This window comes from Mustela erminea, chromosome 10 (genome assembly GCF_009829155.1).
Source record: "Mustela erminea isolate mMusErm1 chromosome 10, mMusErm1.Pri, whole genome shotgun sequence".
Lineage (NCBI taxonomy): Eukaryota > Metazoa > Chordata > Mammalia > Carnivora > Mustelidae > Mustela > Mustela erminea.
The window spans coordinates 104,573,613-104,588,936 of record NC_045623.1 but is presented as its reverse complement, the minus strand read 5'-3'; the positions used below and the strand labels follow the sequence as shown (position 1 = coordinate 104,588,936).

The 15,324-nt window shown below is 40.2% G+C and overlaps 1 protein-coding gene across 1 annotated transcript in view; it reads left to right on the top strand.

Annotated features, from left to right (window-relative positions):
- PER3 (period circadian regulator 3) overlaps positions 1-15,324 on the top strand; it is a 59,194-nt gene that overhangs the window by 26,459 nt on the left and 17,411 nt on the right. Inside the window, 3 exon segments of the mRNA XM_032301540.1 lie at positions 5,363-5,495; positions 5,951-6,075; positions 6,301-6,474. Of these exon segments, the coding sequence (XP_032157431.1) occupies positions 5,363-5,495; positions 5,951-6,075; positions 6,301-6,474 (432 nt within the window).

The following is a 15,324-nucleotide window of genomic DNA, read 5'->3' as shown; positions in this document are numbered from 1 at the left end:
CTCAACTGACAATGCTATGCCTATTTTTTCCAAGGGCAGATGGACCATTATCAAAATAGTCCTTATTCTGGGCCATCATACAAGCCTTAGCAATTTTTTAAAAATATAAATCAGACCAAATATATTCTCTGACCTAATGAATTAAACTAGAAATCAGTAACAGGAAGGTTTATCTAGAAAATGCCATATGTTTGGAAATTAAAGACTGTACCTCTGAATGACCCACAGGTCAAGGCCTTAAGGGAAGTAAAAACATTTTGAAATGAATGAATTGAAAACAACAACAACAAATTTGTGGAATACAGCTAAAACAGTGCTTAAAGGGAGATTTATGTAGCATTAAGTGGCTTTATGGGAAAAAGAAGAAAGGTTTCAAATCAATAATCTAAGCTTCCTCCTTAAGAAACAAGAGCAAGAAGAGCAACTTAAATCCAAGGACAGCAGAAGGAAAGAAATCATAAAAACCAAATGTCAATGGAATTGAGAGCAGAAATCATTAAGAGAAAATTAATGAAACCGGGAGCTGATAAAATTAACAAAACTTTAGCCATACTGAATAAGAAAAGAAGACAGAAATTCCCACTATTGGGAATGAAAGACCCTGTAGGTGTTAAAGGGACTACACACAACTCTATTCCTATCACTTTGGTCTATTAAATAACTTAAAGAACCTATCAGAACTCAGTGAAAAAGAAACCGCTAGAATAGACATATCTACTACAGATATGGAATTGAAGTTAAATACCTTCCCAAAAGAAAACTCTAGGCCCAGTTGGTTTCACTGGAGAATTCTATCAAACATTCAAGGAAGAAATAATGCCAGTTTTTACATAATCTTTTTCAGAAAATAGAAGACAGAAGAAAATAGAAGAAGGCAGTTTGAAAAGGAAACTCCCAGACTCCTTTTATCAGCCCATTATTACCTTAATACTGAAACAAGATAAATACAATTCAAGAAAACTACAGACCAGGATCCATTGCCAACATATTTGTAAAATCCCCAGTTACATATCACCAAATCAAAACCAGTAATGTATAAAAAGGAGAAATATATTACAACCAAGTAAGAGTTATCCTAGGAATGCAAGGCTGGTTCAGTATGTGAAAGTAAGCTACATTTATTGACCATATAATAGAATTAAAAAAGACAAACCCAACAGATTATTTTAATAGATGGAGAAAAAGCATGTGACAAATTGAACACCCACACATGATAAATGCTCAAAAATTAGAAGTGGAAAAGGGATTTCATTAACCTAACAAAAAAGGAATCTACAAAAAACCTATAGCTAACATTATGCTTGATGGTGAGAGAATGCTTCCACCCTAACCTGGAGAATAGGTGAAGGGTATCCACTAACCACATCTTAACATCAAACTGAAAGTCCTGCAGTGCAATAGGCAAGAGAAATAAAAGACATAACAGATTGGAAAGGAAAAAATAAAACTCTATTTGCAGATGACAGGATTGTCTAACAGAAAAATTCCAAAGAATCTATAAGAAAGCTTCTACTGACTTTAGCAAGGTTATAAATACATGGTCAACATATAAGACCAGTTAAAGTTCTATGTACTAACAAGGAACAATTGGAACAGAATTTTTTTAATTAAACTACTATGTAAATTTTTAATTAAACTATATAAAATACTTATATAAAAAATCCAACAGAATATGTGGAACAATCCATATGCAGAAAACTTCAAGACACTGATAAAAAGAAAAACTTCAAAATAAAAAGTACTAAGTAAATGAAAAGATATATCCTGTTCATGGTTTGGAATACACAATATTATCAGTTCTCCCCAGTTTGATCTGTACATTTAATGTCATTCTAAGTACACTCTCCACAGGATTTTGTTTATGAATAAGTATCATCAGATGGATCCCCAAACTTCTATGGGGGAACAAAAAAAAGAAACTAAAACAGCCAAAACCATTTTGAAAAAGAGTAACAGTGTTGGAGGCCTCACTTTCTCAGATTTCAGGACTTAACCGTGAAGCTACTGTAGTTAAGACAATGTGACGCTGGTGAAAAGATCAGTGGACAGATGAGAGAGTTCCAAAACAGACCTGCACAAATACAGTCAGTTTTTGAGGTGCAAGATCAAATCAATGGACAAAAGGTAGCTTTTCAAAAAAAAAAAAATGCTACAATGAGATATCCACATATGTAAAAAATGAACCTCAGCATACTGCTCACATGTTATACAAAAGTTAACTCAAAATTGGTCATAGACCTAAATATAAAACTTAAAACTACAAACTTCTAGAAGAAAACCTAGGAGAAAACCTTTGTGATCTTGGGTTTGGCAAAAAGGTTTTAGATCCGACATCAAAAGTGTGATCCATAAAAAAATTGATGAAGTGGACTTTATAAAAATTAAAAACTTCTTGAAAGACATTGGTAAGACAATATTTACAAGTTATAGATAAAATTAAAGATGTCTTGAAAGATGTTGGTAAGACAATGAAAAGACAATATTTACAAGTTATAGATAAAATTCATATCCTGAATACTTAAAAAAACTGTCAACATTTAACAATGAGTAGATAATCCATTCAAAAAATGGTCAAGAGACCTAACACTTTTCCAGTGAAGTACACACAGATGGCAAATAGCATGGGAAACAACACTCAATTTCAGTTGTTATGAAGTTAAAACCACATGAGAGGGGCACCTGGGTGGCTCAGCGGGTTGAGTGACTGCCTTCGGCTCAGGTCATGATTCTGGAGTCCCGAGATTGAGTCCTGAGTTGGGCTCCCTGCTCATTGGGGAGTCTGCTTCTCCTGCTGACCTCTCTCCTTTAATGCTCTCTCTCTCAAATAATAAAATCTTAAAAAACAAACAAACACATGAGATACCTTCACACACCCATTAGAATGGCTAAAAGTAAAAGAAAAAATACTGGGAATGCCAAGTTCTGGCAAGAATGCGGAGGAACCAGAGCCCCCAGGCAGTGCTGAAGGCAGTGTGGAATTGTACATCCTCTTTAAAAAGTTTGGCAGTTTTTGGGACACTTGGGTGGCTCAGTTGGTTAAGCATCTGTCTTCGGCTCAGGTCATGATCCTAGGGTCCTGGGATCGAGTCCCGCATCGGGCTCCTTGCTCAGTGGGGAGCCTGCTTCTCTCTCTCCCTCTGCCTGCCACTCTACCTGCTTGTGCACACACTCTTTCTCTGACAAATAAGTAAAATCTTAAAAAAAAAAAAAAAAGTTTGGCAGTTTCTTATAAATTAAACATACTCTTACCGTATGACTCCGCAATTCCATTCTTATTTACTCAGGTAAAAGAAGAACTCAAATTCACACATGAATTTGTCTGTGTATGTTTATCACAGTTGTTCACACTCATCCCAAATTGGAAAAAACCTAGATGTCATTCAACAGTGAATGGATGTATGTAACCGATCTTTAACCATTTTTAAATGTACAGTTTGGTGGCATTAAATCCATTCACCAGTAGGTGAAAGTGTAAGAGAAAGCCTGCATGGCCTCAAAGCGTGACTTTGAAACATTTATTGTTTACATCATGTATTACATGTAAAATAGTAACTTTATGTGGAAGAAACCTGGCAGACAGACCTTAACCAGTGATCAAGGCTGACACACCAGCAGTGAACATGTCAAGGTCATGTCCCCTTGGCGTGAGGTACTGAGAAGGGCACAGCACCTCTGTGGGACTCTTCCCCAAGAGGCAAGGCCTCAGACTCATCATGATAGAACATCAGGGCAACTCAGGTTGAGGGGCATTTCCACAGAATTCCTGTCCTGTACTCTTCACGAGAGTTGAGGTCTGGAAAGACACACTGACAACTGAAATCACTGTGAGACCCCCAGGTTGGACCCTGGAGTGGAAAATTTCACAGAGAAGCTAGTTTCCCCTTCCATTTCTTAGTTTTCTTTGTTCTGGTAATAGTTCTGTAAGTGTTACATCGGTAGAAGCAGGGTGGGGGTATACGGGAACTCTACTCTTTCTGTAACCCTCTTCAAGGCTGAAATTATGTAGAAATTAAAAGTATAGGAGCTCCTGGCTGGCTCAGTTGGTGGAGTGTGTGACTCTTGATCTCAGGGTCATAAATTGAAGACCCCTATTTTTATTATCTTAAAGATAATCTTTTGAAGTATAGAAGTTTGGGGTGCCTGGGTGGCTCTATTGGTTAAGTGACTGCCTTCAGTTCAGGTCATGATCCCAGAGTCCTGGGATCAAGCCCCACATTGGGCTCCCTGCTCAGTGGGGAGCCTGTTTCTCCCTCTTTCTCTGCCTATATGGGTGTATGTGTCAAATAAATAAATAAAATCTTTAAAAAAAGTTAACAAGTGACAGTTAAACAGGCCTTTTTCTGTAATCCCCTCTGGAAGTGAAGCAGCATCTGCCAGGCAGCTAAGATGACCTTCACTAACAGCAACAATGGTAGCTAAGTCAGCTTCTCAGCAGTGTTTGACATAACTGGTTCCTCATTCCTTGACCCAGTTTCCCCGTCTTGATTTCCATGACGCCATGTTGGCGGGCTCTCTCTTACCTTTCTCCTTGCACTTTTTCAGCCTCCATTCTTGGCTTGTCGTTCTCCACACAAGATTTAAGTTTGTCACAGTTCCAACCTGAGGGCTTGTGTCTTCTCTGAGTACCCCCTGTGTCCAGTATGGTAGCTACTAGCCACACACTAAATTCAAATTAATTACAGATAGATAAATCTTAAAATTTAGTTGCTCAGTTGCTGAAGCCACATTGTGAGTGCTTAATGGCCACCTGTGGTGTTGGTGGCCATGGTGCAGGGCAGCACAGATGCAGAGCATTTCTGTCACTGCAGAAAGTCCTGTTGGACACAGGTCTGGAGGGCACTGCCTTGCACTTCACTCTGCCTGGTCACCCCAACCCCTTCCACCTGATAGTTTTACTGTTGATCTTTGCCGAAACAACTGATTCACTCCTTTTTTGTAAAAAACAAAACAAAACAAAAAAAAACACATTAATTTAATCATTCCGTATGGATATCTTTCTGTATTGGTGCATTTTTTTTTAGAGCTGAGTTCGTCTTTAATAGCTACATATTATTCTCTTGAATGTATAATGCTAAAGGACCTGATCTAGCTTTGTTGGGTAAATTCTTAGATATGTAATAGATTTTTTAGAGATTTTATTTACTTATTTGACAGAGAGAGACACAGCGAGAGAGAGAACACGAGCAGAGGACGTGGGAGAGGGAGATGCAGGCTTCCTGCTGAGCAGGAAACCCAATTCCAGACTCAGTCCCAGGTCCCTGGGATCTTGACCTGAGCCGAAGGCAGACGCTTTACAACTGAGCCACCTGAGCACCCCAGGTATATAATGTTTTTAATTACACATCCTTTTCTTCTGTTTCAGATGAGCAGAAGGCCTCATCTACCTTCCAGACATTAAAAAACAATAGTATGCCCCTGGAGTCTTATGAAGATTGGAGAAAAGACCAGCATAACCCATCGCACCAGCAAATAAACTGCATTGACAGTGTTATCAGGTGTGAGACATGAGTGTTGAGAACATGTCCGTTTTCTAAAAGTATACATCATCATTGTAGCAATAAAACATCCCTTTTATTACTGGTTGTCTTGATTTTTCACTCTTAAGTCACTAGATATTTATGGAGTGCCTACTTACATATAGTTTATAATAAACTGAACATTTCAAGGGCTGCAAAAAATTAGAAGATGGAGCCCTTCTTTGAAGGAGCAATGGCATGGTGGAGAAGAAAAGACCTTGATCATAAAAATTAAATGAAGCAAGATTTGGAGATCAATACAAGGTCACAGTAAAAGAGATACAACAGGACAGTGATTGAGGCTGGGATGGTCAGGGAAGACCTCATTAAACACGAGAGTACAAAGTACCCACACAGAAGTGTGAGAAAAGCAGAAATGTGGGAAGTGGCAGAGTTAGGGGACAGGCAGGCATGATCTAATTCTGTTGTTGCAGATACCTGAAGAGCTACAACATTCCAGCTTTGAAAAGAAAGTGCATATCCTGTACCAATACAACCTCTTCATCCTCTGAAAAAGACAGACACAACCACAAGGCAAATGATGCTGAAGACTTGCATGGTAACACAAATGCCCTCCTCGATAGAGGATGATTACAAGCCATCCCTTTCTGTTTCTAAATTTTTATCTTATTTCATTAATCACAAATGAGGCTAAGTTTCTTATGGCTCTTTTATGGCCAAGAAGTTTTAGCTCATCAGTCACAAACATCTGCCAACTGAGTCTTCATTGTAAATTTCCTATGGGGATTTTTCTTTTCATTGTGACTTTCTCTTGTGCCCCCAGTGGTGTCTCAGATCCCAGCCATAGCCAACCTGGAAATGCCGACCACCGGGCGGCCCGCACTCGCTGTAGGAGGTACTCCGAGGACCCTGGCCCCCACGGCGCTTAGCCTGGGCTCTGGCCTGAACCAGTGCAGCTACCGCAGCACGCTCATTCCTGCCCCACCACCAGAGACAGGTGCTGCATTCACCTTCTGCTCTCAAGTACACTCGGCGGGAATTACACTACCGTGAGAAAACGAAAGCCCTTAACATCAGTTACTTAGGAATAACTTCTAAATTATAATTACATTTTCCTTTCTTTGACTCAGTTAAAGAACTTTTGGAAAAACCGTCATGTTTATATTGGTTACATAGTTGGGACTGTATTTCTAAGTCATTGTCATTTGTTGTCACATCAGCTGATGTGTGGGAAGCACTTAGAAACAGTACCTGATAACATAGTAGTAAGTCCTCAGTTAGTGTTAACCATCACTAATGAAGTTTCCTGTGGGGCTGCATTAGGTCACTTTGTTGCTGCCCTTGAAAGAAGGTGTCCTTGTCAGACTCTGTGGTTGTGACTAGATTGACCAGTATACATCCACATTTTCCTATTGGCCTGGTGATAATGAGGAGGGTGTGTTTAAAATCTTTCAATAACATAATGACTTGGTAAATTACTCTGATGTCTTCTTTTTGTTCCTTTTTACTGCCTCCCATCCTTTGACTTTGTCATTATAACAATTTGGTGGACAAGAGCTGGTGACAAAAATGTTAAATCAGGTTTTTCAGTTCCTTTACTAGTCTTCAGTGGCAGATCGTCAACACACGTGGAGCTGTTACTCTGTGCCGCCATCTCTCCCAAGTCCTTCATAGGAATTAACTCCCTTAATCCTCACACTGACCCTCGCAGATGGCGAGTATAGTATTGACGTGTGGGCTGGGGGTCGGTGGGAAGACGCTGGAGGTACAGCTGTTGGGAGATTAGATTATGTTTCTAATAAATTGAAAATAGTTCTATCAGAGCTAAGCTTGTCCCTCAGGAAGGGGAAGATGCACATTTTTTAGTGTCACTTAATACTTTCAACTCCCATGTGGACATACAGCTGCCCGTGCTAGTCCGTACGAGGTGGGTCTCATCCAGCGGGGAAAGATTTGTTTGATTATGCCTTTAAACGTTTTGTACTGTGGTATATATTACCATTTTGAAAGAACTCATACTGAAGTCTTTACGCTTTCATTTCAGGGAATATTTACTGATAATTGTTTCTCCCGATCTAAACCAGTCACAGCATCGGTGGCGCCACCTCTTTATTCCAAGGACAGTAAACAGAATCAGGAGACCTGTAGAGTATCCATATGACTTCTGCTTTCTGGAAAGCTTATATTCCTGTAGCTTACGCCATGACTCTACTTACAAATGGAGTCTGAGGACTTTGACCACATATACATTTCCCTGCCAGTCATGATCTCCATTATGTATACAGAGCAGTTAGGGCATAAACAGGTTAAGTCCCTTAACTTGCCCAAACTCAAACAGCATTGAGTGGCAGAGTAGGGAATCCGACATTAATAAGTAGCCTCCAGAAACCATTCCATTAACACATATTTTTGAATCTGTAGTAGGGTCAAGTTGGAGTGTGAAATAAAGCCAGGAGATAATGTGTGATTTTAAGAAATACCCAAACCTAGGTGGCTCAGTCAATTAAGCATCCGACTCTTGGTTTCAGTTCAGGTCGTGATCTCAGGGTCATGGGATCAAGCTCTGCACTGGGTGTAGAGCCTGCTTGAGGTTCTCTCTCCCTCCTCTCTCTGCCCCTCTGTCGCCCCACTCACATGCGTGCCCGCTCTAAGAAAAAGTAATGAACACACAAAAGAAGGGCGGAAAAGGAGGAAGAGCGCAACAGCCATCACCACCAGAGGGCGTATGTCAAACGAATAATAATCACTCTAAACCCCGCTATGTCCACTCCCATTAAAAGGCAGAAATTGTCAGAACAGATTAAAAAAAGCAAAGAAAAGACCCAGCCGTATACAGTGGGGAATTACAGCTTAAATAAAAATCCACAAATGGATTGAGAACAAAAGGGGAAAGAAGCACAACACAAATGAGAAGCTTAAGAAGGTTGGCGAGCCCGTATGATTCAGACTTTAAGACGGGGTCTTCCCAGAGACCTTTTGTGGTGGCAAACTGTTCACCGGGGAGACACGGCGATCCAAATATATTATACATATTTGCTAATAACGAAGCTTCCAAGATAGGAGGTAAAAATAGAGTTAAAGAAAGAAATAGACTTTCCATAACCATAGTTGAGGAATGTAACACCCCTTCTGCACAGTTGATAAAACATCTAGACAGTTACGTAAAATTTTAAAAAATCTGGACAGAAAATGAGTAAAGCAGATGATCTGAGCGATGCTGTCAACGACATTGACTAATTGACCTGAGAACACAGTACCCGATACTTGCACAATACTCATTCTTCTCAAGCGCTCACGATATGTTCGCTGAGATATAGAATATGTTGGGCTGTCATAGGTCTCAAATTTAAAATGACTAGGAATCCGTGAAGCCATGTGGGGTTAGAGTTTTCCTGGCCAAGTGTTGAACTGCATATTCAGTTTCTGCCGTAGACACAGGGCTGTTCAGGGTTTCTGTTTGTTGAATGAACTTAGTTTGTGTCTTTCAAAGAATTGGTGTATTTTGTCTGTGTTGTTAGGTTTATTGGAATAAAAGTGTTCATGATGTTCCCTTATTCTTCTTTTGACACCTGTTAGATCTCTAATGATGCTCCTTTGTCATTTCTGAGGTTGGCCCCTTCTGTCTTTCTTTTCTCTTTCCCCTGATCTGTCTGGCTGGAGTCTGATTGATTTGATTGGACTTCTCAAAGCACAGGCTTACGACTGCACTGGCTTTGTTCATTGTTTTTCTGTTTGCTGCGTCACTGACGTCTGCTCTGATCTTTGTTATTTCCTTTCTTCTGCTTACTTTGCTTTTATCTTCCTCTTCTTTTTCCAGTTTTTCAACTGGAATAATCAGATTTCAGACATTTTTTTTTCCTACTGGAGTTTAATGTAAATTAAAATCTGCATCCCATACATTTTGATGGATTGTGTCATTTTCATCGTGTTCTGATACTGTGTACTACCCCCAGCTGTCTCCTTTGAAATCACTCATCATCACGTGTCTCTGGGTTTGTTTTTTATCATACATTACTTCAGCACCACAGATTTGGGGGTTTTCCACGGCTCTGTTACTGATTTCTAATTTAATCCCATTGTGGTCAGAGAAAATACAGAACCCGAATTTTTCTATATTTGTCAAGACTTGTTTTATGTCTGTGATATGGTTTCTCTGGATGACTGTTCTGTGCACACTGGGAAGAACGTTTATTCTGCTGCTGTTGGGTTGAATGTTCTCTGTGTAAACTAAGTCAGGGTGGTTGATACTGTTGTTCAGGTCCTGTCTGTCCTTACTAGTTTTCTCAGTACTTGTTCTGCTTCAGAAGAACAGAGATCTCTGACCTTAACTGTGGATTTGTCTATTTCTTCTTGTGGTACTGCTGGGTTTTGCTTCATGCATTTTGAAAGCACTCTTATTCTGTGCACAGATGTTTAGAAGTGTCATGTCTTCTTGATGAATTGGCCTTTTTTTTCTTGTGAAATGACCTTCTTTATCCCTTGTACATTCTCTGCTCTAAAATATACTTTGTCTGGGTGCCTTCAGGGCTCAATAATTTAAGCATCTGCATTTGACTCAGGTCATGATCTCAGGGTCTGGGATTGAGCCCTGCATCAGGGTCCCTGCTCCATGGGGAACCTGCTTCTCCCTCTCCCTCTGCTTCTCCCCTCAGTGAATAAATAAAATCTTTTTAAAAAATAAAAAATTAAAATAAAATACACTTTGTCTTGTATTAATGTATTCACTCTAGCATTTTTTTTAAATTAGTGCCAGCATGTTACATCTTTTCCTCCTTTTTACTTTTGACCTGGGTATGTTAATATTTAGAGTGGGCTTTGTTTTAGTAGTTGCTTTGGGGCTCCTGGTGTACACATTCGATTGTTCACAGCCCACCTTCTGGAAATATTATATCATTTCATGTATAGTACAAGAACCCAACAATAGGGTACTTCTGCTTCCCCCTTCTGGCATTTGTTTGTTGGCTTGTGTTTTCCTTCTACATATGTTGTAAGTCCCGTCCTACGCTGCTGTCATTCTTGTGTAGGTAGTGGTTATTTCTGCAACTGTTTACCCATATAGTTACCTCTTCCAGTGGTTTCATTCTGTTTTGTAGACTCACCTGGGATCATTCTCCTTCTCCCTGCCTGAGTTTCTTGACTACTTCTTGTCCCATGGGTCTAGTGGTAGTGAAGCCTTTCTGTTTTCGTGTGTCTGAAAATGTCTTTGCTGTCCCTTCGTGGTGTAAAGGTTTGCTGGCAGAGCATAGAATTCTAGTTGGCAATTTCACCTTTCAGTACTTTAAAGATGTTGCTCCGCTGCTTCGCAATGCCCTGTTTTCAATGAAATCTGCTATCCATGGTTTCCTTGCAGCATGGCTTTTCTCTGGCTACTTGTAAGAGGTTCTCTCCTTTTTTTTGTTACGATTTTACCTGCCAGAGAGAGAAAGCAAGTGCTCGAGACCAAGCGTACAAACGGGGAGCAGCAGGCACCCCGCTGAGCAGGGAGCCCAACGTGTGACTCGACCCCAGGACCCTGGGATCATGACCTGAGCTGAAGGCAGACACTTAGCCACTGAGCCATCCAGATGTTCTCTTTATCACTGATTTGCACAGTTTGAGTATGATATGCCAAGATACCCTGTCCTTCTGGTTCATTGAGCTTCTTGGATTTGTAGGTTTACAATTTCCAGCAAATTGTAAGTTTTCCCTCCCAATTTTTTCCAGTACTGCTCTCTCTCCTCTTTTCCTGTGACTTCAGTTACATGCATATAGGCCGCCTGTGGTTGTTCCACAGTCCACTGACACTGGGTTCAGTTTCCCAGTCTTTTTTCTACCCCCTAAATTTGATTTTGGATAGGCTCCTGCTGGGTCTTCAAGTTCGCGAATCTTTTCTAATGCGGTATCTGTCACTTGGATTTCCATTCAGTGTATTTCTCATCTCAGGTATTTCAGTCTTCACTTTGAGAAGTTCTGTTCAGGCCTTTTCTTTTGTTACATCTTCCATGTCTCTGACACGTTTGATCTTCTCTCTAGCAGTGTGGAGTGCAGTATAGTAAATCCTAATGTCCATGTCTCTGATTCTGACATCTCTGCTAGTCCCAAGGCGTTGACCGACTTTTCTCTGTCTTATGGGTTGTATTTTCCTTGCTTATTTGCATGCCTGGCAGTTTTGGATTGGATGCCAGATATTGTGAATGGGTGCTGATGAGTATCCATTCCCATAAATATGGACGAGCTTTATTCTGGGACCCAGCTAAGTTACTTGGAAACAAATCATTCCTTTCAGGCTTTGCTTTTCAAATTTGTTAGGCAGAACCAGAGCAGTGTGTAGTCTGTGGCTAATTATTGTCTGCTACCGAGGCAAGGTCCTTTGGAGTACCGTACTCAGTGCCCCATGAGTTAGGAGATTTTCAGTCTGGCTGAGGGGAGCCCGGGCTATTCTCCATATAGTGTGAGCTTCGGTGATTGTTCTTTCTCCCATGAGTACACTGGTGAATACACCAGGGGGTTCTGTCTGGCTGTGTGGAGCCCGCTGTCTGCAGCTCTCCTCCCCAGTACTCTTCCCTGAAAACTCTAGCCACCAACCAGACTCTCGGCTTTGCCTCGTCACCTAAGGGGGTTCACAGGCTTCACCTGGTTTCCCCATCCTGTATCTCAGAAACTCTCAAGGCAGTAGGCTGGGGCAGCCCCGGGGCTCAACACGTTTGTTTCCCCCCACCCCTCAGGGGTCACTCTCCGTTGTTCACTGATGTTCAATGTCTTGGAACTTACTGGTTTACATGTTTTGTCCATTTTCTTAGTTGGTTCAGGCAGGAGGGTAAATCCAGTCCCTGTTACTCCATCTTGGCTGTGCTGTGTTGATTTAAATGAATCAGAGTGCACTTCTGGAAGTGGAGTGGGGCCAGGCACATCCATGCTGCCTGGATACTGCACAGAGGGGAGAGGTGGAAGGGATGTTGTGGGGAAGCCACTGTGTCCACCATGAAGTCTCTTGTACTTGGGAGAAGTAATATTTAGAAGCAACTCAAAGTCTGTCTACAGGTGTTTACTTTAATAAATTGTGGTATACACAAGAAATGGAAGCCTATGATACAGAAAAAGTATAAGATAGCTGTCATTGAACTGGCAGAAGGGATGGCATTAAGTGGAAAAAAAACTGCTATAGATAATGTACATATTACATGCCTTTGGGGTAAAAAATCTATATTCTTGCTACTTCATAGGTACATAAGAAAGTGGAGTGATAGATAAAGATATAAAAGAAATGGTTTTCTGTGGTGAAAATGAAGAATTAGGCATATAGTAGGAAAGGAGTGGGGAGGATTTAATGACTGCTTTTTCAAAGCTTGTTGATTTTTGAACCCCATGAATATATTACATATTTGAAAAATTAATTCAAAGATAAAAACATTTTAGAAAAATCTACAAAGCTAAAATATTTACAGTAAGATTTTAATTAATACTCAATATACATATTGAGTATCACAACTCTGTAAAATATATATACAAGTGCACAAAGAGTATAAAGAAAAGCAGAAAAAGGAAACCAACTTATTTGCTAGGTTGATGAAGTTTTATATGCCTGCTGTTGTAATAATGGTTGTAAGAATTTATTGAAAATAAGTTAAATTTAGTGAAAATAAATAAATGCAAATAATTGGTAACAATTAAAATGAAATCTGTCAATGATCAACAAGGAAATAAGGGCTTTGAATGCCACACTGGACCAGATGGACTCCACAGATACATTCAGAACATTCTATCCTAAAGCAACAGAATATACATTCTTTTTAAGTGCACATGGAACATTCTCCAGAATAGATCACACACTTGGTCACAAATCAGGTCTTCAACTGGTACCAAAAGATTGGGATCATTTCCTGCATATTTTTGGACCACAGTGCTGAAACTGGAACTCAATTACAAGAGGAAGTTTGGAAAGAACTCAAATACATGGAGGCTAAAGAGCATCCTACTAAAGAATGAATGTGTTAACCAGGAAATTAAAGAAGAATTTTAAAAAACTCCTGGAAACAAATGAAAATGAAAACACAACTGTTCAAAATCTTTTGGATGCAGCAAAGGTGGTCCTAAGAGGGAAGTGTATATACAAGGCATTGTATATAAGAGGGAAGTGTATATACAAGGCATTACAAGCCTTTCTTAAGAAACAAGGTCTCAAATACACAACCTAACTCTACACCTAAAGGAGCTGGAGAAAGGACAGAAAATAAAGCCTAAACTCAGCAGAAGAGAAATAATAAAGATTAGAGCAGAAATCAGTGAAAGAGAAACCAAGAGAACAGTAGAACAGGTCAAGGAAAGTACGAGCTGATTCTTTGAAAGAATAAGATTGATAAACCTCCAGTCAGACTTATCAAAAAGAAAAGAGAGAGGACCCAAATAAATAAAATCATGGATGAAAGAGGAACGATCGCAACCAACACCAAAGAAATACAAACAATTTTAAGAACGTATTATGAGCAACTATATGCCAACAAATTAGGCACTCTGGAAGAAGTGGATGCATTCCTAGAGATGTATAAACTACCAAAACTAAAGGAAAATTGAAAACCTGAACAGACCCATAACCAGCAAAGAAATTGAAGCAGTCATCAAAAATCTCCCAACAGACAAGGGCCCAGGGCCAGATGGCTTCTCAGGGGAATTATATCAAACATTTAACGAATTAATACCTATTCTTCTGAAGCTGTTTCAAGAAATAGAAATGGAAGGAAAACTTCCAAACTCATTTGATGAGGCCAGCATTACCTTGAACCCAAAACCAGACAAAAACCCCATCAAAAAGGAGAATTACGGGGCGCCTGGGTGGCTCAGTGGGTTAAGCCGCTGCCTTCGGCTCAGGTCATGATCTCAGGGTCCTGGGATCAAGTCCCACATCAGGCTCTCTGCTCAGCAGGGAGCCTGCTTCCTCCTCTCTCTCTCTCTGCCTGCCTCTCTGCCTACTTGTGATCTCTGTCTGTCAAATAAATAAATAAAATCTTTAAAAAAAAAAAAAGGAGAATTACAGGGGCGCCTGGGTGGCTCAGTGGATTAAGCCGCTGCCTTTGGCTCAGGTCGTGATCTCGGGATCCTGGGATCGAGTCCCGCATCGGGCTCTCTGCTCAGCAGGGGGCCTGCTTCCCTTCCTCTCTCTCTGCCTGCCTCTCTGCCTACTTGTGATCTCTCTCTATCAAATGAATAAATAAAGTCTTTAAAAAAAAAAAAAGAATTACAGACCAATATCCTTAATGAGCATGGATGTAAAAATTCTCACCAAGATACTGCCAGTTGGCTCCAACAATACATTAAAAGGATAACTCACCACGATAACTCCCACCACAAGTGGGATTTATTCCTGGGCTGCAAGGGTAGTTCAACAACCACAAATCAGTCAGTGTGATATACTATATAAATAACAGAAAGGACAAGAACCATATGATCCTCTCAATAGATGCAGAAAATGTGTTTGACAAACTATAGCATCCTTTTTTGATTAAAACTTTTCACAGTGTAGGGATAGAGGGAGTATACCTTAATATCATAAAAGCCATATATGAAAAGCCCGCGATGAATATCATTCTCAATGGAGAAAAGCTCTCATTTCCCCCTAAGGTCAGAAACAACACAGGGATGTCTGCTATCACTACTAGTACTAGAAGTCCTAGTCACAACAATCAGACAATGAAAGAAAAGAAAAGGCATCCAAATTGTCAAGGAAGAAGTCAACTCTCACTCTTCTCTGATGACATGATACTCTGTGGAAAACCCAAAAGACTCCACCCCAAATTGCTAGAACTCATACAGGAACTCAGCAGAGTGGCAGGGTATAAAATGAATGCATGGAAATCAGATGCATTTCTATACC